The sequence below is a fragment of the Mesoplodon mirus genome (assembly GCF_964341445.2).
Source record: "Mesoplodon mirus genome assembly, chromosome: 8".
Lineage (NCBI taxonomy): Eukaryota > Metazoa > Chordata > Mammalia > Artiodactyla > Ziphiidae > Mesoplodon > Mesoplodon mirus.
The window spans coordinates 39,841,012-39,862,338 of record NC_138984.1 but is presented as its reverse complement, the minus strand read 5'-3'; the positions used below and the strand labels follow the sequence as shown (position 1 = coordinate 39,862,338).

Below are 21,327 nucleotides of genomic sequence, written 5' to 3'. Positions count from 1 at the left end.
CTGTAAGACACTGATGAAAGAAATGAAAGATGATACCAACAGATGGAGAGATATACCATGTTCTTGGATTGGAAGAATCAATATTGTGAAAATGACTATACTACCCAAAGCAATCTACAGATTCAATGCAATCCTTATCAAACTACTAATGGCATTTTTTACAGAACTAGAACAAAAAATCTTAAAATTTGTATGGAGACACAAAAGACCTCGAATAGCCAAAGCATTCTTGAGGGAAAAAAATGGAGCTGGAGGAATCAGACTCCCTGACTTTAGACTATACTACAAAGCTACAGTAATCAAGACAGTATGGTACTGGCACAAAAACAGAAATATAGATCAATGGAACAAAATAGAAAGTCCAGAGATAAACTCACACACCTATGGTCAACTAATGTATGACAAAGGAGGCAAGGATATACCATGGAGAAAAGACAGTCTCTTCAATAAGTGGTGCTGGGAAAACTGGACAGCTGCATGTAAAAGAATGAAATTAGAACACTCCCTAACACCATACACAAGAATAAACTCAAAATGGATTCGAGACCTAAATGTAAGACCAGACACTCTAAAACTCTTAGAGGAAAACATAGGAAGAACACTCTTTGACATAAATCACAGCAAGATCTTTTTTGATCCACCTCCTAGAGTAATGGAAATAAAAACAAAAATAAACAAATGGGACCTAATGAAACTTAAAGGCTTTTGCACAGCAAAGGAAATCATAAACAGGACGAAAAGACAACCCTTAGAATGGGAGAAAATATTTGCAAACGAATCATCAGACAAAGGATTAATCTCCAAAATATATAAACAGCTCATGCAGCTCAATATTAAAGAAACAAACAACCCAGCCCCACCCAAAATGGGCAGAAGACCTAAATAGACATTTCTCCAAAGAAGACATACAGATGGCCAAGAAGCACATGAAAAGCTGCTCAACCTCATTAATTATTAGCAAAATGCAAATCAAAACTACAATGAGGTATCACCTCACACCAGTCAGAATGGGCATCATCAGAAAATCTACAAACACCAAATGCTGGAGAGGGTGTGGAGAAAAGGGAACCCTCTTGCACTGTTGGTGGGAATGTAAATTGATACAGCCACTACGGAGAACAGTATGGACGTTCCTTAGAAAACTAAAAATAGAATTACCGTATGATCCAGCAATCCCACTACTGGGCATACACCCAGAGAAAACCATAATTCAAAAAGACACATGCACCCCAGTGTTCACTGCAGCACTATTTACAATAGCCAGGTCATGGAAGCAACCTAAATGCCCATCGACAAACGAATGGATAAAGATGTTGTACATATATACAATGGAATATTACTCAGCCATAATAAGGAACGAAATTGGGTCATTTGTAGAGACGTGGATGGATCTAGAGACTGTCCTACAGAGTGAAGTAAGTCAGAAAGAGAGAAACAAATATCGTATATTAACGCATATATATGGAACCTAGAAAAATGGTACAGATGAACCAGTTTGCAGGGCAGAAATTGAGACACAGATGTAGAGAACAAACGTATGGACACCAAGGCAGGGGGAAAGCTGTGGGGGGGCGGGGGGGATGGTGGTGTGATGAATTGGTAGATTGGGATTGACAAGTATACATTGATGTGTATAAAACTGATGACTAATAAAGACCCTGCTGTATAAAAAGATAAATAAAATAAAATTCAAAAGAAAAAAAAAAAACATTGGGGAGTACCTGTGTGCCAGGAAAATAAGATATGGAACCTGAAAGAAAAGTGCTCACAACTGAGAAAAAGTTCCAACTTTTTATCAATGTCTCCTTCGTACAAATTCATTTGTCAAGTCTGCACACCATTTCTCTCTCATCACACTTCTTTTACATGGTGATTTTATTCATCTTTATGCAACACACAGTGCACTGCCATGCATTGACATTTTCTAAAAGTATCTATTATTACTTACAAGAAGTGAACAGACCCTCCTGTTTCCAAATTTGTGTTTTTTCCAGCAGAAGGGATCTAATAAACATACCTGTATTGGAAAGGGAGTTCAAAGATGACGTGTGTCAAAGGCTAGAGAGCCTCCAGGCAAGGAGGTAACAAATTTAGAAATACTTTAAAACAAAGACAACCACAAATGTAAAAAAAGTGCTTTTTAATCCTTAACCAAAAGGATCATTTAAGTAGATGTAATTTGTTTTTTTTTTACTAGAGTATTCATAACAATGTAGGTCAATATGCCTTAAGCAACATGACTATTGAATAAAAGTTAAGATGGACAGCAGTTGTAATTTGTGTGAAATTTATACTTGAGTTTAAAGTTCTTTAAACTTTTATAAAATTATAAACTGATAATAATTCCCCAAATTGGAAGTCAGATAACTTAATTTTAATACAATATGAAATTAAAGTACACTTGTTTACACAACAATGAATAAGGACAAGTTTCCAAGTCAGATATCAAACTGAAAATTCAAAAATAAACAGAGAAAATGTAAACAGTTATAAAATACCAACAGTTATAAATGTTGCTTAAAGCATGGCTATTCAAAATATGGTCTATGAACGATTCGTGACTCATCCAAAATGAAAGAAAGAACTTGTGCCAGAATGAAAATCTATTATGTTACTAATTGGCCGACATTTTTTTATAACAAGACTTTCTTGATAAAGGAAGCAATGTGTTGATTTATATTCTGGCACAGGTGCCTCATCTCATTACAGACTGGAGAACAGGTACTGCTTACTTCTTTAAAGTGTCATTATAATTTTACTGCTTAGAGTTAGGTTAACTTTACTGTGGGGGGAAAAAGTTAAAATGAGACTTATGATTGTCACCTATACCTCATCTTTTTAATCCCATCTATCCAGGGCTCCTATCCGAAAAGCAAATTAAACTTTATAAACTCACCACAATTTAACATTAATCTTCAGATGTGTTACTGACATCTATTCACCTCTTGTTTTCAATCTTGGGAGGAAAAAAATAAGAATTGAGTTATTTGTTAAGTTCTCTCTAAAAATTGGTTTATTTTCATATTTCAATCAGAGAAAATATTTAAATTCATCTTTATGAAAAAACTGAATTTTTATACTGTTTGCATAACCTACTAGTTGCTTTTTTACAATAAAAATTGGTAGAAAAAAGTATGGAAATTTACAACCCTGTATATTCTATTAACTAAGGGGAAGGAGGTAAACTATTTAAAGATTTCTCAGAATAAAAGAAAACTCGCATAAAATATCTTTTTAAGAAACAGTTTATAATTCAAAATTCGAACATTTCTTGATTTTTGCTTTTTAGTATGGCATAATTCCTCTAGAAAGTTAAAAATATAATATGGTCTTTTGTCAAAATAATAATTTCCTCTTTCTCCAATGACTTTCTTACTAAGCTTTACCTGCATTAGCTTAATACTGAAGGCAAATAAATGGGCAACAACAATTTAGAAAAAACTCATCAGTTTTAGATACACGAAAGCCCAATTTAGCTTCCGCAATGACTAGTTTATTGAACCGATAAACTACTTCTTAAAGAAGTTAAATGTATATTTACATGTCTTAAGATGAGCTCCTTTGGCACCTGAGTTGAGTACAATATACCAGAAGGAAGAATCTCCAAGAGAAAGTTGTCTAAAGACTATATTTCATCTATTTATACATATATACATACACCTATACAAATACATATACACATGAGCACACACACACACACACACACACACACGAGTAGAAATAACTTTTCCTTTAAGAAATGCTGAGGATGTAAAAAGAATTCATTTACCCAAGTAAAGTGACCTGACGGTTATTAAAAACAGTTTTAAGTTATTTGGAGTCTTACCAAGTTTCAAGAAGTCAAAGGTTTTAGAGTAATATATAATTCAAACGGAAAAAACTCAAGGATTTCTTTTGACAAAACCTAATTTCTTTTGATACAGTAACAGGGTCATGAAGTTACAGTTATCTTAACATGGTAACATAACAGAGTTTTTAATAGTCTCCAGGTGGAAAATCATCAAAGATTACCCAAAAAGGAGTCAATCTTCCCCGCCCCCTGCCAATTAGGACCAAACATAGTCACCAGCCACCCATCAAACATTCTGCTGTCCCTGGACTATTACTTGCACTGGCCCCAGCAAAAGACCATTAAATGCCACTCTGCAGATCTCCTGCTAAGCCTCCTCACTCACTAGGAATTTTACACAAGAACTTTAGAAGAGCTTGATGTCATCCTGCTTTATGAGCATATCCACCTTGCTACTGCTGACTCTGGCACCGTGTTAATAGTACTACTGGCGCCATGATACTTTTTATGCATACTTTTAGAACTCTGAATGATTGGCTTCTATTCGAAGACTTAGAAGATACCTAAAATTCTGTAAGTTGCATAAGTCTGTCAGCACTTTCTTCTACATTCAATTAATAAATATGTTTGGTTGACTGAAAACAGAGCATACTCAGTTTTACCTAAGCATCTTCTACTCTAGAGGTTCTGGAGGATGAAAATCCTCTACACCTCTGTACCCTGTATTCTCCATCTTTTACACCTTGTTAAATCTGACATATTTGAGAATGGGCAAAAGACATTTGAGTTAAAAATGATGCCATGCTGCTCTTTCCTCTGCTTCAACTTGTATAGAATATCCCTAATCTAGTTTCTAACCCCCTCTCTGCTCTGGTTAAAGGACCTGTCTCATATAGCAGACCATAATGTAATGGAGATCTTATGCAGTTTCAAAATATCCATGATTGAAAAACATTCTTATTTAAACTTGACACTGTTATCCTAAACAAAATTTTGTCAATAGAGGCATGGTATAGAACTTACCTAGGAGAATCTATTAAATTCAAATGTCTTCATTTCGTTCTGTTTACATCAACCATAATATAACCCAAGTTACTTTTCCTGATATGTAAAACATTTTAATAAATCCATTTGAACTTGAATTCTTTCATTAACATGTAAACTCACATGTAAAATTTTATTTTTTGTCACATATTTAAATACTTTCTTTGAGAGCTGATATCTCAGTACAGGAAATGAAATTATGCTAGTAACTAGTAATTTAGCATTAAAACACTTCCCTAAATTCTTCTATGCTAAAGTGCATTTACAATATAAACATGCCATATATGAAGCTATAAACATGCCATATATGAAGCTATAAACCACAATCTCACACTGAAGTGGATTTCAAATTCGACATTCAGTTCAAATGAATCAAAGAGAAAAGTGCTAACAGAGCAAATCCGAAACAAGTTCATGGGGATTGGGCAATGAGTCATCAAAGCGGAACCTTTTGGACACCATGCTGCTATCCTCCGGGATATTCTCTTTGTCTTCTCGGTCACTGCAGGTTCCATTACAAGAGGGTTTAGAAGTCTTGTCTTCAGAGGACCTTATTGTATGATCCTGACTTTGAGAGGAACTGGAAGTTTCCTCAGGGTGAAACAAGTTTCCAAAGTCCCACTGCTGGAGCCAAGAATGAGAAAGGCAGATTTCGGCTGTTGGTCTTTTCCTTTGAATGAAAGCACCAAGGGAAAATTGAGAACCAAAAATCAGGTTGGAAATGTCTGCAGTTCAATATATTATAGACTTATTTTTTATTTATTATGAAAATAACACATGTTCATAGTACAGAAGGGAATAATAATAGGAAAAGTGGAGCACCTAGAGTTTAATTCTGACGTGCTGAAAATTCAATTTATCACGGAGCTTACGGATGAGACTCTCTAGTCAAAAAACTGGGAACATATTTTAGGCTCACAAATAAAAATTAGTAAAATTATAAAGACTCCTTGGTTTACAAACCCTCTGAAGGAAAATATATGTGATTTATAATCTCTATTATTATTTTGTGTTCTTAAAAAGCAGTTAACTGTTAAATCCTGAAAACCAAGGCTATTCTTCAATGACGTTTATCCAACATTTTTAGTTTTTAAATTTTGTTTTTGCTTGTGAAAGCAATATGGTCAAATATCACAATATTTCAAAAGGAAGGAAAACACCTATTTATACTCAACCCCAACCTTAACACACCCACCATTACTATCAGAACGTAGGTTTCCTTAGTCTTTGATTTCATTGTTCATTTTTTTCTGATAATAAAAGTTAAGGTGCTCATTATAGAAATTTTAGAATCTAGATGAAAAAATATTTAGGAAAATAAAAACTGTTTATAACCAGAAACAAATAGTATTATTGCTATTTCTAATAAATAACCATTCATGTTCAAAACAGAGCCAGTGAGAGTTTGTTCAGACTTGCGTTGAGCCAATACAATAATTAACAAACCTCTGAGAGTTTTTTTCTTAAACAGATAAGGAAACTGAGTCCTCCAGGAGATTAAGTAATTGTCGGAGATAAAAGACCTGATGACCAACACAACCAGGATCCCAGCGCAAGGCACTGTATCACAGCTTCTGCACTATGTACAGCCAGGCCGTTTGAAAGTAAACAGGAGATTGGGATTGACATATATACACTAATATGTATAAAATGGATAACTAATAAGAACCTGCTGTATAAAAAAATAAATACGACAAAATTCAAATAAATAAATAAATAGGGCTGATCCAGGTAAAGAAAAGGGAGGTCAGCTTTTTCTTTTCCTGCTTTGAAGTTGCCAATGGATGAGGTAAGAGTCTTCAGACATAGTTTTACGTCCCTTCTTTAGTAGGTGGTCAAAGAGCATCTGCTCCTTAAAAACTTGACAATCAGTAATTTGGACTTGCTATACAACTGTAGTTATTTAACTATAAATCATTCATAACAAAGCCTTATCTTAAGCAGCCATGTGTATTGTAAACATTATACTTCTAATTATTTAAGGGAATTTCAGGGATTAGTAGCAGGTTGAGAGAGAAATAACCCAAATCTTCTCTTCGGTTCAAGACTTCCTGTTACATATTTTGTATTGTCTATGTCTGAACTTATGGATTGTTATTTAATGATCTCTCATACCACCTCTCTCCCCATTTTACCTGAAACTTGAGAGCATACATCTAATAATTTTATACTGTTTTAGAGTATATCTTTCTTAATAGTCATATATAATTCATTTTATAATAGTATTTAAACAAATTAATGTTATTACTTACTCTGGATTTTTTACTAAAAGGCTCTGGATGAAGTCTGTGGCCAGCTGTGAAACTGACGAAAAAGTTTCTTCTGAATAATCTACATTAACTTGGGAAATATTGAGGTATGTTTCTTGATTATCTTCTCCCACAAATGGGGATGTATGAGTTAACAACATATATGTTATTATACCAACGTTCCTGAAAAAACAAATAAGGGAGAAGATGGGAACTTAAAATGTGTGCTAATCTTAAAACACCTATATAAAGTCAAATTCATTCTCAACATATCCCTGTCCTCAAAACTTGTACAGTTAAACTACAGATTTTAAATTGCTTTTCAAAGTTCCTACAGTATACTACTAAAACTGAAATAATTATGTTATCTCAAAGTTTGCCTCACAGAAAAATAATATGAGGGAATGCACATGTGTGTTATATAATTATAAATATGATGTATTAAATATATATCATTATATCTACAGTCTGCCCTTCACACAGATACCTGTTATCAAGTACACAAAGCTGCCCTGAGCAGCATTTCCCAAATGGTTCCAATGACACAGTAATGGTCTGTGAGACATAAACAGGATACCATGCAAACAGAGTCTGCAGGTTTGGTAAAGCACAATATTGGGCAGGCAGATTTTTTTTTAATTGCAAAACATTTAGAAGCGTAAATATGTTAATGACAACTCCTGTGTTCAGGAACCAGAAAAAGACAATACATATAGCACCTATTTCACCCAATTATTTAGCCACAGGACCCTTTTTTCTTGGCAAACCCATTACAGTCCCAAACATGGAACACAGGGAATAAGTCTAAACTCTTCTACTTGGCCTTACGGAGTCAGTCTTCCACTGTGGTCCCAACTAAAGTTCCAGTATCAATGCCAGTTCTACTCTATGACATTCTGTGTCAGCCATACAAACTCACAATATCTGTGAAATATACTCTCATAAAACTAAACTTTTGCATGGCTCTGACCTAATTTTTCTGCTGAGCAAATACCTTCCTTAGTTCTCCTAGACCTAGACCAGATGTCTCCCATCTGGTGCTTGTCTGCTAATTGCCCCATGCCTATTAAATAGCATTTTATCTTTTTTATAGAACACGTAACACAGTACTGTGGCTATTTTGTTCTTTTACCAGAAGGAGTCTTCCTCCAGGAAAGGGATTTTCCTATTTATTCCTGCACCTTTGGCTCACAGCCAGAGTGTTACTAAAAAGAATGAACAGGTAAATGTTTTCCTGTGGCATAATGATGATACTTGAATAAAATCTTTTAAAGAAAGCTTTATTATTTACTTCTGGAACCAAAGAACCCTAGAATATATACTAACCAGCTTTTAATAAAGGCATTCAAGTGATTAACAAAATCTTACCACATGTCTGTTGCTGTGGTAATAGGATCATAGTTCAGGATTTCTGGAGCTGAAAGAGAAAATAAAATTCAGTACTGACAAATTTAAAAATGTGAAAATTACTTTATATTAAACTGGATTTAATTTTAAAGAACTACCAATATGATCAGTAGAAATTTAGCATAGTATTAATTATCCTGTGATTAGACATTTAAACATATCTAATGTTGAGAAAATTATAGAACCAGATGGTTCAAAAGCACCAATTATATTCTTGAAGTAACCAGTAGCTATGTAGTATTTTTTTTAACCATTGAGATTAATCTCAGGAAAAACAATTATGAAGAAGTAAAATGTTAGAAGCTAGAATCTTTTTACAGTTTTAGTTTTATCACTCTGTTAGGAATTAGTTTGAGTTATTTTATTAGACTGATTTAAGTTTTTCTTCTCAGGGTAAATAGAATCATATGCATTTACAATGACACTATGAGCAAATTAAGCTTCATGGAAGTGCTTTAGATTTTCAAGTAGATTAAATATCCCCTTAAACTATAGAAAATCTAGTTTTCTAAGCAATTAATTTTCCACTGTCTCCTCCCCAGCCAAAAACATTTTTTAAAAGGTGCAACATAAATTCTCTTTACTTTCTAAACATTACCATAAATTTCAAATTAGTAGAGTCCAAACTAGGATCTATGATTGAATAACTTTTTTGTTTCACAGTATGGTTTCATAATTTTTCCAAAGACAGATTGTTTCTTAAAGCTTAAAAATTTTGTTAAAGCCTTTGAGTCACATATGTTGTCAGCCTCCATTGCACCACCTACCACCTTTTCACATACTTCTGTGAGCTGTTTTATCTACAATTACAATTATTATTCTAGGACACGGTAGCCTCTATTAGCATTCAAAAGTTAGTAATTTGCTTTGCCTTTCATTTTGGGAAAGTCAGCTGCCTAGCTGAGTAGCACTTGTTCTGTTTACTTGTATCTTTTCAATGCCTGCATGGGACTATCAATATGAGCAACAACAAAAAAATGTAAAAAACTTGTTACTATAAATTAAAATACTTTATGTACTGCTTCATGCGAGTTAAAAAATCTTTCATCTGCATGATCTTATTTGTTGATTTAGTACAATATTCCTAGATTATCTAATTATAGGTTCTTTTTGACACCCCTATCAAACAGGCTTCAAACGCAGTAACATTTGCTTCTGTTTTCCTCTTTTTCCATTTTTTCCTGCTCCCTAACTTCCCTTTTACCTATTTTTCTCTATGTACAAAGCTTTTACACACAAACATTAAACGTTTAACTTATATGTCCAATGTCCTGTAAATTGTTGTGAATGTCTCAATTCGCTACAGTTCATTTAAATGTGTCATAAGCAAATTTCAATGCACTAAAATATTTGAACCAACTATATCCTGGAATTATATGCCCTAAAATATAGTTCTATACAGATATCATTTAGTTAATGCATTTCAAAATAGTATAGAAAGTAAAAGGAAATTCTTACCCAAGTATTCTGGTGTTCCCATGATTTCCCGAAGTTCACATGCATTCCCTATTTTTCGAGACATTCCAAAATCTACAATTTTTATGTCCCCAAGAGGGTATATGCTGCTCAGTAATATATTCTGTGGCTAACAAAACACAACAAAACAATGATAAGTAATTCAAAACAATAAAAGAATACTAATCTCAGATCAGAGGTAGATTAAGTGGAACTTATAGTTTAGCTATTAAACATTTTATTGAGTCATCCATTGAACATTTACTGAACTACTACCTAGGAGAAGCTATATATTCAATGATAAATAAAGTAAAAAATATACTTCAAGAGGCTTCTTGGTTTGAATAAAAAAGATGGGTACATAGATAGATTAATTGATTATGAGATATAGAATACTCAGTAGTAAAGACTACTGAATTCTGTCCATTAGAAAGTCCAAGAAAGCTTTGCAGTAGAGATGATGCTTAAGCTGAACCTTAAAGGATAAATAGAAGTATGCCAGTTAGAAAAGTGTTCTGGGGAATAGCATGACAGAAGGCATGAAGGAATAAAAATGCATATATTTCCAGGAACATAATGGTTCAATATACGGTGATGGTTCTGGGTCTGACCATTCCCAGGTTTCTACCTGAGATAGAAAGAGGTGTGGTGGGGTAAATGAAAGGGAGATTGTCCAGGAAAAGAAGAGTCCAATGTTCAAACAGTAAGAGACACTTTGATCCAGATTTTAAGGTCGTTGTATGGCTGCAGAGGAAAGATAAGGAGAAAGGATAGTAACATGAGAGGCTGAAGTGGTATCTCAGGGATTGGGAAGGGGCCTGAATGGTCTGGGGGCGGGGGGGAAAGGAGAAGCCAAAAGACTGAAAGCCTCAAGGGAAAGATGAATGAGTATAATGGGAGCAAAGGAATGAGTACTAGTAGGTTACCTTCAAGATGGAGATCAAAATTAAGTATTTTAGAGATAGACAGTTTTATAAGATAGAAAGGTCCAGGATGTGGCAGTAAGAGTGGGATGAAGTGACATGATGGTAGGATTAGAACATATAGTAATGATGGTTTTTAAGAGCCCAGTGATTAATCTGAGCTGCTCACACATGCAGTCTTCTCTCTGCCAATACAGAATTAGTCCATGTAGCATATGTGCAGTCTAGACAAGCATGATCTGACTGTTGTTTCCTCTCAATACCAGCTTGCAATTAATTGTGCAAAGCAAGAGCAGAGAAGGAACAGAGATGTAGTGTTACTTAAAATCACATTACATTACCTTTAAATCAAGGTGTACAATGTTATTCTGATGTAGATAATAAACTCCTTCAAGTATTTGTTTAATGAGTCTGATAATGTCATTTTCAGAGACCATTTCAGCCAGCTCAGGTAAACACAGATTGAAAATTTCTCCACCTGCAGCACTGAATAAAATTCAAATAACAGAAACTTGAAAAATCATTGACCTAAAAATGACAACTTTTAAATACTGTATACCTTTAAGTAAAAGACACGGCCATCAAAACTTTATTCTCTCTATATACACACATTTAATGGGAGGGTGGTATCTTTAAGGAATAAAATAAATGACAAGAATATTTCAAATTCTGGGTGCTGGTACTTATTTATGAGTTCAGCTCTGTTCTATTTTACTCATTTATTCATTATATATAAATATAGTTATCAGCTATGTATAGATACAGATATTTTGATCCTCATGACAATCAAGTGAGGTAGGTGGTTATCATTCCCATTTTACGGATAAAGAAATAAGTACAAAGAGGTTAAGCTACTTGTACAAGGTCACAGAGTAAATGGGGGTTGGGGGGACAGAATCTGAATAATATGGATGAGAATCTGCATTGTTTACCAATATCCTGTATTGCAGCTTCACAAAGAATACTTGGGGCCAGAACCCATATCTTAATTGTTTTTTTTAAGAACTGAAAATCTAAGAATGTTGACAAAAAAAGCATTATAAAATGCTTTTGTTTGGAATAAAATGATTTAAATTTAAATCCTAAACCTGCCATTTTATTCTAGGTTTGGAATAAAATGATTTAAATTTAAATCCTAAACCTGCCATTTATCAGCAATATAATTTAGGGTCAATCACTTATTTGAGCTTCCACATCTGTAAAATAGAGATATTACTGAACTCAACAGATTTTTTTTTTTGAGGACTAAATCTAAATAAATGAGATAAAAATTGTCAGCCAGAACATCATGCAAAAAAATCTAGATGGTTATTAATCAAATTTATAAGGTATGTTTGGGAATATCTCAAGTAAAGCCTATTCTATGTAATAAAATAGAAACTCATTTATTTCACAAAACACTATTTTCCCCCCTGTGGTTCACTGCTGTATCCACAGCATCAAGAACAGTGTCTGACATGTAGAAGGTACTCATTCTCTTAGAATGAGTTCTTTGCTAGGCCCTTTATAAGATACATCTGGTAAGAAGTCAGACCAAATAATTGTAAAGTATAAGAAAACTGTATAAAATAATGACTTATATCCACTATTAAGATATGGAACATACCAAAAAAATATGGAAAATACCAGAAAGATCTGAATTCTTCAGTATCTGGCAGTATATGGCAGCATAAATTCATTCTTGAACACTTTATATGTATATGCCAACATTTACATTACACTCACTAAAGTTAATTCAGTAGACAGAACCCTCCATTAATTCTAAAATTCAAAATAGAATCTAAGAAAACATATGTAAAGCACTTCCCAGTGCCTAGACCTAAGAGGACAGCAGGTTGCTTATAGAAGTGCCTACTGAAATCTAGTATTTTAAGGAATAAAATAAATGACAAGAATATTTCAAATTCTGGCTTCCACTCTTGACTCTGCTGCTAATGAGTTACCTGAACTGGGACAAAATGTGTTTCTGTTTCTTCTATTGTAACATAATGATACATAACAAAAAATGATAGCTCCTACTTCAATGGCTTGCTGTAAGAATTATATTAGATAAACCATGTAAAGTACTGAGTACAACAAATGTTATAAGCATGAAAGCAGATCATCTGTAAGTATTTAATACAGTATCTGACACATAGTAAATATTCAATAAATATTAGCTATTATAATGAGCCAACAAATATTAATTCCAAATCTAGCCAACATCCAGCCTTTCTGAATTTGGGGGTTTCTTGTTAAACTCTGATTATGAAGGCAATTTTAAAAGTCTTTGCTAAATTAAAATTCATTTTTAGAAATACTTATACATATAAAAATGCACATAATATATTCTTAAGTGAAAAAAGGGTTATAATAGAGTATACTAAGTAGATCACAATTTTGCTTCTACAGGTATACATACATAGACAGAAAAAGAATAATTTTAAAATACAGGAATATGCCATAAAAGTAACCACAGGGGCCTCCCTGGTGGCGCAGTGGTTGAGAGTCCGCCTGCCGATGCAGGGGATACGGGTTCGTGCCCCGGTCTGGGAGGATCCCATATGCCGCGGAGCGGCTGGGCCCGTGAGCCATGGCCGCTGGGCCTGCGCGTCCGGAGCCTGTGCTCCGCAACGGGGGAGGCCACAACAGTGAGAGGCCCGCATACCGCAAAAAAAAAAAAAAAAAAAAAAAAAAAAAAAAAAAGTAACCACAGTTTACAAATGATTTCTATTTTCTATACCTTCTAAATTTAACACAATAAATAGGTGTTACTTTTACACCAGGAAAAGTATCCTAAGGGTTTCTTGTTTGTTTATTTCAGTAACAAGATCAAACAAACACGATGATTATCAGCCAATCACACTGTCCCTACCTTTTAGTTTGGGCAAGCTGACCAATGTCTTTTGTAGGAATGCCATTTTTCCCACAAAAGAGGGAAAGCTCTTCACCATAGCTCTCCATAGGAGAAGCTATGGTAAATAGAAAATGAGGAGGAGTTAGGAGGAGGGGAAGAACAGATAACATAAGAAGCAGACCACAGAAGTTAGTGGAAACTGGAAACTGGAAGCATAAATGGAAGCAGAGAGGAGTAGCAGACTAACAGACCCTTTGTTAAAACAAGGCACCCAGAGCGGTGACTACAGAGAAGAAAAGATATCTCTGTAATCAGAGAAGCCACCTATATCATTATCATTGCCCTGGAAGGTAAATTCAGGTATTTCTACTCTTTCTCTCTCTATTGAAGAGTTTGCCGCCTGAAGGAACTCAACCAACAAATTTAGAAATTTGGCGTATTCACATTCTTTTGCTTATGTATTTGTATATGTGTTGTGTACACTGTCACGTAAATCTATGTGCTATATACTACTTAAATCTACATTTGCCTTTTACAGCTTTCTAACGCACAGTTTAGATATTAGTAGGGAAGTAGAGAATTATCCTTTAGAAGAACTCCCGTAACACAATAAAGTTAACATGTAAAAGATTAAAATCAGAATATTTTACTATCCAAAATAATAAATTTCCCTGGGTACTAGAGAGCCAAGATTTTCAGTAAAACAAAGCAGTATCTCCCTCATCCATAAACTACAAATCTATTCATATAGCTTTGGAAATCATAGTAAAGATTTTTAAATTAAGTATTTATTTTTAGTGATCAAAATGAAATAGTTTTAAATTTTTTATATTGAGTATCTTTCAACATTATATTCCAATACTAATGAGGGGAAACAAAACCCATGGAATTTCAGAATGGAAAGAAACCAGCCAGAGTATTTCCTGTCTCTAAATTAGAATATGTGAAGTAAATACCAATCTCCCTTTTTGGAGGATTATTTTAAAAATCAAATGAAAATATAGATAAAGTGCTTAGCATGGTGCCTGCCATATAGTAAATGCCCAACATATATTATTGTTGAAATGTTTTGCTATGGTCCTCATCATTTTCTACTGGGTCTATAATATTTACTTAAAGATATTTAATAGGCAACATAAGCTGGTAATTTCTTCATGGAAAGAAATTATTATTTCTCTTCCATATAATTTCATAGAGTTGACTTGATAAACTTATATTTATCCTAACCAATTTCCCCTATCGAACTTTGCTATATCTAGGACAAAGTTCTTGTCCCATATTTTCTAAAGATTATACATATTCTTTATAATCAATTTTAGTTAGCTCAAAACTCAGCATTAAAAACTTAATGTGCCCAATTAGATAACACCTTCTTTCCAGAAGTTTAAAAAAAAAACTTTGTGTATATTTTATTTAATTATCCAAAAATGCTTTTAAAACACTTGTTATAGAAAAGTTGTTGCCTCACGGAGAGTGGAGATGGTTGTACTCAACTATCCTCAAAAATTTCCCCCAATTTATAAAGAGATCTAATACTAACACCAGAATAGTATTTATAAGACTTCTCAAATAGTTAAAGAAAGGGCTAAAAAATAATTTAGACTTTATAACTGGTAATGAAATACTTTCCTGTGGACTAAGTATTAAGATAAAAATAAAAGATTTAGTAATTGTTAAAAACTGTTACATTGACTGCAAGAAGTTAAGTTTAATTCACAAAAGTAAACAAGTTAATTTGGTTCAAACAATTGGTTTAGGTTAAGTGAAGGCAAAACAAAACACAGAAGCAAAAATAAAACAGAGCTATCAGAACCCATAGCTTAATAGTTCCAAAAGAAGGTTTAAGTTAGAGTCACATAATTAACAAATAGTACCTTTTTAAAGTAATTCTGTACCATCCATATAAAGAGAAATTTGACAACATCTAATACAAGCACATATGCATTTACTCCCGGACCTTGCAATCACATTTATAGGAATTTACACTAAAACTATACCTCCACAAATGATGGCCATCCAAAGAAGACTGAACAAATGGTACACCATACAGTGGAGAACTATACAGGCATTTAAAAAATAGCAATAATAATAATAATAATATTAAGAAAGATGCTTATGAACTATAAATATGAAATGATTTCCAGGATATAATGTTATTTGAAAAAAAAGCAAGGCACAAAAAGGCATATATAATATGCTATTTTTTCTGTAAGAAAGAAAGGGAAATATACATATATACAAATTTGCCTATATTTGCAAGAAGAAGCACATAAAGAATGAGCCAGAAACTAATAAATATTGTTACCTATAAGGTTGAGTGGGAAGAGAGTGGAAAGGATAGGAATGACAATAAGACTTTGTAGTATACTTTTATAATAATTCAAACGAATAGCATCAATGGTTACCGAAATCACTAGATTAAAAAGTTGTTAAAGAACAGAATATTCATAGTCTTAAAATATTACCACATAGGTTACTTATTAACTATAAAGGGGAACATGTTCCTTACAATGTGGAGGGCTGGCAGACTCCACCTTAGCCATGTTCTAATTAGAAAAACCAATAATGGAACAATCCGAATGTAATTGCCACCTCATGTTTTACAATAAGAAATACACATGATCATCCACAATGTCCCCTTGCCAAAAATATTTAACCTAAATCTAGTTATGAGAAAACAAACACATGAATCCAGGATGTAGAATACTTCATGTGAAAACAGATACAGATTTCCCCCCAAAAAGACAATGTCAGGAAAAATAAACTGACTAAAGAAGTTTAGCAATCAAATATAATGTATAAATCTTGATTGGCTCTTGTACTGGAATTAAAAAAAAATAGGCCCATAAGACATTTCAGGGATAAGCCAAAAAATTTAAATATGAACTATATATTTGGTGATAGTACCGGATTAATATTAACTTTCTTAGTTTTGATACTGGTATTTGTTATGTAGAAGAATGCCATTATTCTTCAGAATAAATACTCTGGCAAGTGAAGAAGAAATACCATGATACCTACAACTTTCAAATAGTTTGGCAAATATGGCAAAATGCCAACATTCGGTGAATCAAGCTAAAGATTATAAGAGTGTTAATTGTACTAGTCTTTCAACATCTCTGTAGATTTAAAATTTTCTCAAATAAAAAAGTCAGGGAAGAAAAATGAGTATGCAGGATAGTTTGAAGAGAATATCAAACTGGCAACAGTAATTAGAGTAAAGGACTCCACTATTTTATTTTTACCACATAAAAAATTATGCCATCTTATTTTACATAGCTAAACCTGCCCAACACATTTTTACCTTTGGTTGAGATTGTGTGATGTGACAATGCCACCTCAAAAGTGATAGGCATAGTAATACATTTTAATAGGTCCTAGTTGCTCTGGTAAGAAATTAAATATATTTATCCACTCACATTTACTGATTGCTTGCTACATTTCAGCCACGAGATACAGTTCAGCCCTTACAGAACTCAGTTTACTGGGTACGGTATCTGAATTAATTTTCAGAGTATGAACAAGGTCCATCCATAAAATGTGTTAAAACTTTTTGATGTATTTTGTTGTTGCTATTAGGATGAGCACCCCCAAGAGAGGATTTTATGAAAGTGGTCAATGCTCCCATTGATACTCACTCTCCAAACCTAGTATTCCATTAATTACTGTTTTTGAAAAATATTAGCTACTGTTCACATACTTCAAACATGCAGATGTCATGCAAGTAGATAACTTTTTAAAGGTCAGCTTAAGAATTTGACAAAAGTAAACCAAAAATGTATGAAAATGAAATCCTATTGGTAGAATCCCGGTCTTCTCCGCAATTCTAATTTATTTTGAAGGTACTATAATATACTGTAAGTGGTATGCTGCTGTTCTGGGAGATATACATACTATTCATTCTTAAGCAAACTACTTGTAGGTTTAGCATTTTGCAAAATAAGCATTTTCATTTACAAGTTCACTCTAGGCAATCATCTTTCCTGGTACAAAAATATTTAGATTTTAAATAAATATATAAGCGAACCTATTCATCCCTTAAAATAACTGAACCCTAAAATTTGACTAATATACTTTTAAATTCAAAAAGACAATAATGCAGGTTAGCTACTAAAAAGAATTACTATATTTATATATTTTTTTTTGCTAAAACACATCTCTTTAGTTTTTTTTATAAAAACTATTTTGTAATAAACTATCAGAACCTAAAGTACACTAAACATAAACTTAGCTGGTCTCTTCTAATTGTTGCAGATGTTCAGATACACATTTTACATAATTATAATAAATGTGTCAGACTGTCACATTTTAGAGTAACACATCAATAACAACACTGTTTTAGAGTAACATGTCAACATATTGGTTAACAAGCCAGTTAGTTTAACCATATCCTATCCCGACTTGACAAATTATTGAAATCTAGGTGTTTTCAACTTTTCACTGACTTGTGGGACGAGATATATATTTTTTCTTATTGCTATAAGAAATAATAGCAATAAGAATATATATTATTCTTATTGCTATAATTCCTAACATAGTGTTTTGCACACATACTAAATACATGTGTTTTTTTTAACAAACTATGTGGTTTACCTTTCATTCATGCAAGTTTACCTTTTTATTCTCCTTGGGTCACTTCCTTGGATGTGCTTTTCAAATAACTGAATATAAAAATTATTTCAATCCTATTTGCCCACCAGATTGTTTTGCAGAAAACCTCATCAATTTTCTGTGCCATTAGCAATGAAAGTATACTCATTTCACCACATTCTGCAAATACGGTATTGTCATTTGTTTATTGAATGCTGTTTAATTAGTTTTTGGGTATGTGTGTGACGCTGCACATTAAATTTTGTGAAAACATATAAATATACACTATGTTCCTCTAATATTTTATCAACAGGAATCTTTACAAGTTCTTGTCTTACTTTTATCATTGTTGTTCTTGACATTTCAAGCAACCTTATCCAACAATTAAAATAGGTACTATAAATTTACTTCAATTTTTAAAAATGTATACTTACTGTTCCAATATCAAAATGATTTCGCTTGTATTTTCATAGACTTCATGAAGATTAATTACATGGGGACAGGACTTTGCCAATTCAAGTACTGCAATCTCATGTAGAATCTCTGCTCGACAATCCTGTCCTCTTCTTCTCTTTTTCAGAAATTTTGCAGCATATTCTTGACCAGTAGATTTTGATATACATTGTCTAACCACAGCAAATTTTCCTCTGGGGGCAAAAGTGAGGACAATCCATTTTAACTTTTCCATAGAGAATAATATTAGTATAACACAGATACTGTTATACCTCCAACTCTGTCAATCTTTTCAAATATTCATGTCATCAGGAATTTATCTTTGTTCTCTTAACCTAATCAACTACTGCATGTATTTTTATAAAATTTACAGTACTATCACATGAAAATATAAATGGCAAATGTAATAACAAGATAAGACAATTACAGTTATCCTTTACTATCATATCATTAATATGATACATTACCATTATAGGGGGAGATCTAATTTGCCTACCAACTCCATGCCATACTCTTGATATAAATTATTGTGTTTAAGTATCACAACAATCCTACATAGTAAATATTATTCTGTTTGGCAGACTCCAGAGAAGATATGTATCTTGGTCTATTTTCAAAGACCAAGAGTTTCACATTAACCCTCTATGAAAAATTTTAGCTTTCCTTCAAATGAAAAAAATTAAATGCAAAAATGGGTATTTGACTTATTTACTTTTATTAGTGTAATCATTTTGCCTTTCAACATCATTTTTAACAAGCTTTGAAGCTTTCTATCACAATTTGTCAATTGTTCTACCAGAGTATCTCTTAGTATTGCTCAGTACCATGAAGCTTGTAACAGATACCAAAGGTATATACGTCTTACGGAGAGTATCCAAAGACATTTCATGATCAAGCAAGAAAATTCATTGTTATCAGTAGCTACGTACAAACACACCATTAAGGTCATGTTTATCATTTTAGGAATAAACGCGTTTTAGCTCTCTCCAATAACAGTGCTCAACATTTCAGCCAAAACTTTAAAAGACTGGCAAATTATGTATTCTAAGCCTATAGTCGCCCAAATTTTAGTTTCTCAAAGACCTAAGCTACTTTGAGTCAGACTATTTTAAGAAACTAATAAAAGCTATTGACTGCCTACCCAGAAAAATGTACACATGCCCTTATATAGAAAGTTTTACATATAATTACAGACGGTTTCCAGATTTCAAAGACCATCCATAAACTTCCTAAGCCTGGTCCAGGGGATCCAAAATTAACACCTTCTATCCTAAGGCTCAAATGACTCACTGGATACTAACAAATCAGGTATAAATAAAAACCTATCTTTAATACACTTGGGATTTGGGGTGGGAGTCAGGGACAGAATAAATTGCTTGACTGTATTTTTACTTGCTATTCTCAAGCAGCAGGATGACAAAGATCCCTACTGTTTATATCCCAAATTTCCTCAAAATTGGTGCCAGTGAAAAGCACTGGAAACCAACCTGAGAAGGTATAGTTACTAATGCAAAAAACTATATTTTTAAGAAAGTGGCCAAGCTATAATTTGATTCTTTTACATTTATCAAAATAAATATCAACTCAGAAAATTTGCATGCACAAACTTGATTTTTTGATAGAACTTTTCATTTAAGATTTGAGAATGCTTAATTTATTATTATTTTATTTATTTATTTATTTTTTAAACATCTTTATTGGAGTATAATTGCTTTACAATGGTGTATTAGTTTCTGCTTTATGAGAATGTTTAATTTAAATTATATTTTCTTACTATATACAAAAGGAATACAAATCAATGCATTTTAATGAGCACACAAAAAAAGTTAATCAGTCCCTTTGTTTTATACTCAAACTGCCCATGTTTTATAGATTTTATGCTGGATAAACTGAGTCAAACTAAGAGTAAATGACTCATGAAAGGTCATATATGGAAATGGAGTACCACAACTTAAATTGTGGAATGTGAAATCCTAGCTTTCTGTTCTGACCATTACAAAACAATTCCTCCCTTTAAGATAGTTTTTTTTTAAAGAGGTAAATTCACTTTTGCCAACTCTTAGATTTAGAAGTGAAAATCTGTCTAAAACAAGAAGGAAACTTTGAGTTTTATGAAGAAATTCACCTTGTAAAACTTTAGGAAACAAACCGTTTAGCCAAGAAATCTGTCCATCTGAAAAAGTTTATAGTACCAATTGTGACAAGTTCTGCTGTAATTTTACAATTATATCTATAAGCCAGAATTTTCTCAGGAACAAAGAGCAAAATTAAATAATAACACTTTTACCTAATTGTTTCAGGTATTCTTATGAGGCTTACAAGTATAGTACTCATTAATGCAAAGCAAAGATGACCAAATGATATTGCTAATAATTTGCCAATGTTCACCACTAAGTAAAAGCTCCATGAGGGCAGAAACCCTATCTGTCCTAATTACTACAGTAATTATAAAATCTACACTTCGCTAACTAACACATAATAGGAACTGAATATCTGTTGAATGAATGCAAGAGTTATGAACCTACTATAGTACCATACATTGTGCTACTTTGTATACTGTACTTAAAGCATTTACATTTT

At 32.9% G+C, this 21,327-nt stretch overlaps 1 protein-coding gene across 1 annotated transcript in view; it reads right to left on the bottom strand.

The window, feature by feature from the left end:
• Positions 1 to 2,123: 2,123 nt before the first annotated feature.
• Positions 2,124 to 21,327, bottom strand: part of STK17B (serine/threonine kinase 17b) — a 32,865-nt gene continuing 13,661 nt past the window's right edge. Inside the window, exons 3-8 of the mRNA XM_082629956.1 lie at positions 18,729 to 18,941; positions 11,210 to 11,354; positions 9,949 to 10,075; positions 8,452 to 8,500; positions 7,087 to 7,266; positions 2,124 to 5,504 (exon numbers count right to left, since the gene is read on the bottom strand). Coding sequence (XP_082486082.1) covers positions 5,222 to 5,504; positions 7,087 to 7,266; positions 8,452 to 8,500; positions 9,949 to 10,075; positions 11,210 to 11,354; positions 18,729 to 18,941 — 997 coding nt within the window. The 3' untranslated portion in view covers positions 2,124 to 5,221. The remainder of the gene's footprint in view (positions 5,505 to 7,086; positions 7,267 to 8,451; positions 8,501 to 9,948; positions 10,076 to 11,209; positions 11,355 to 18,728; positions 18,942 to 21,327) is intronic.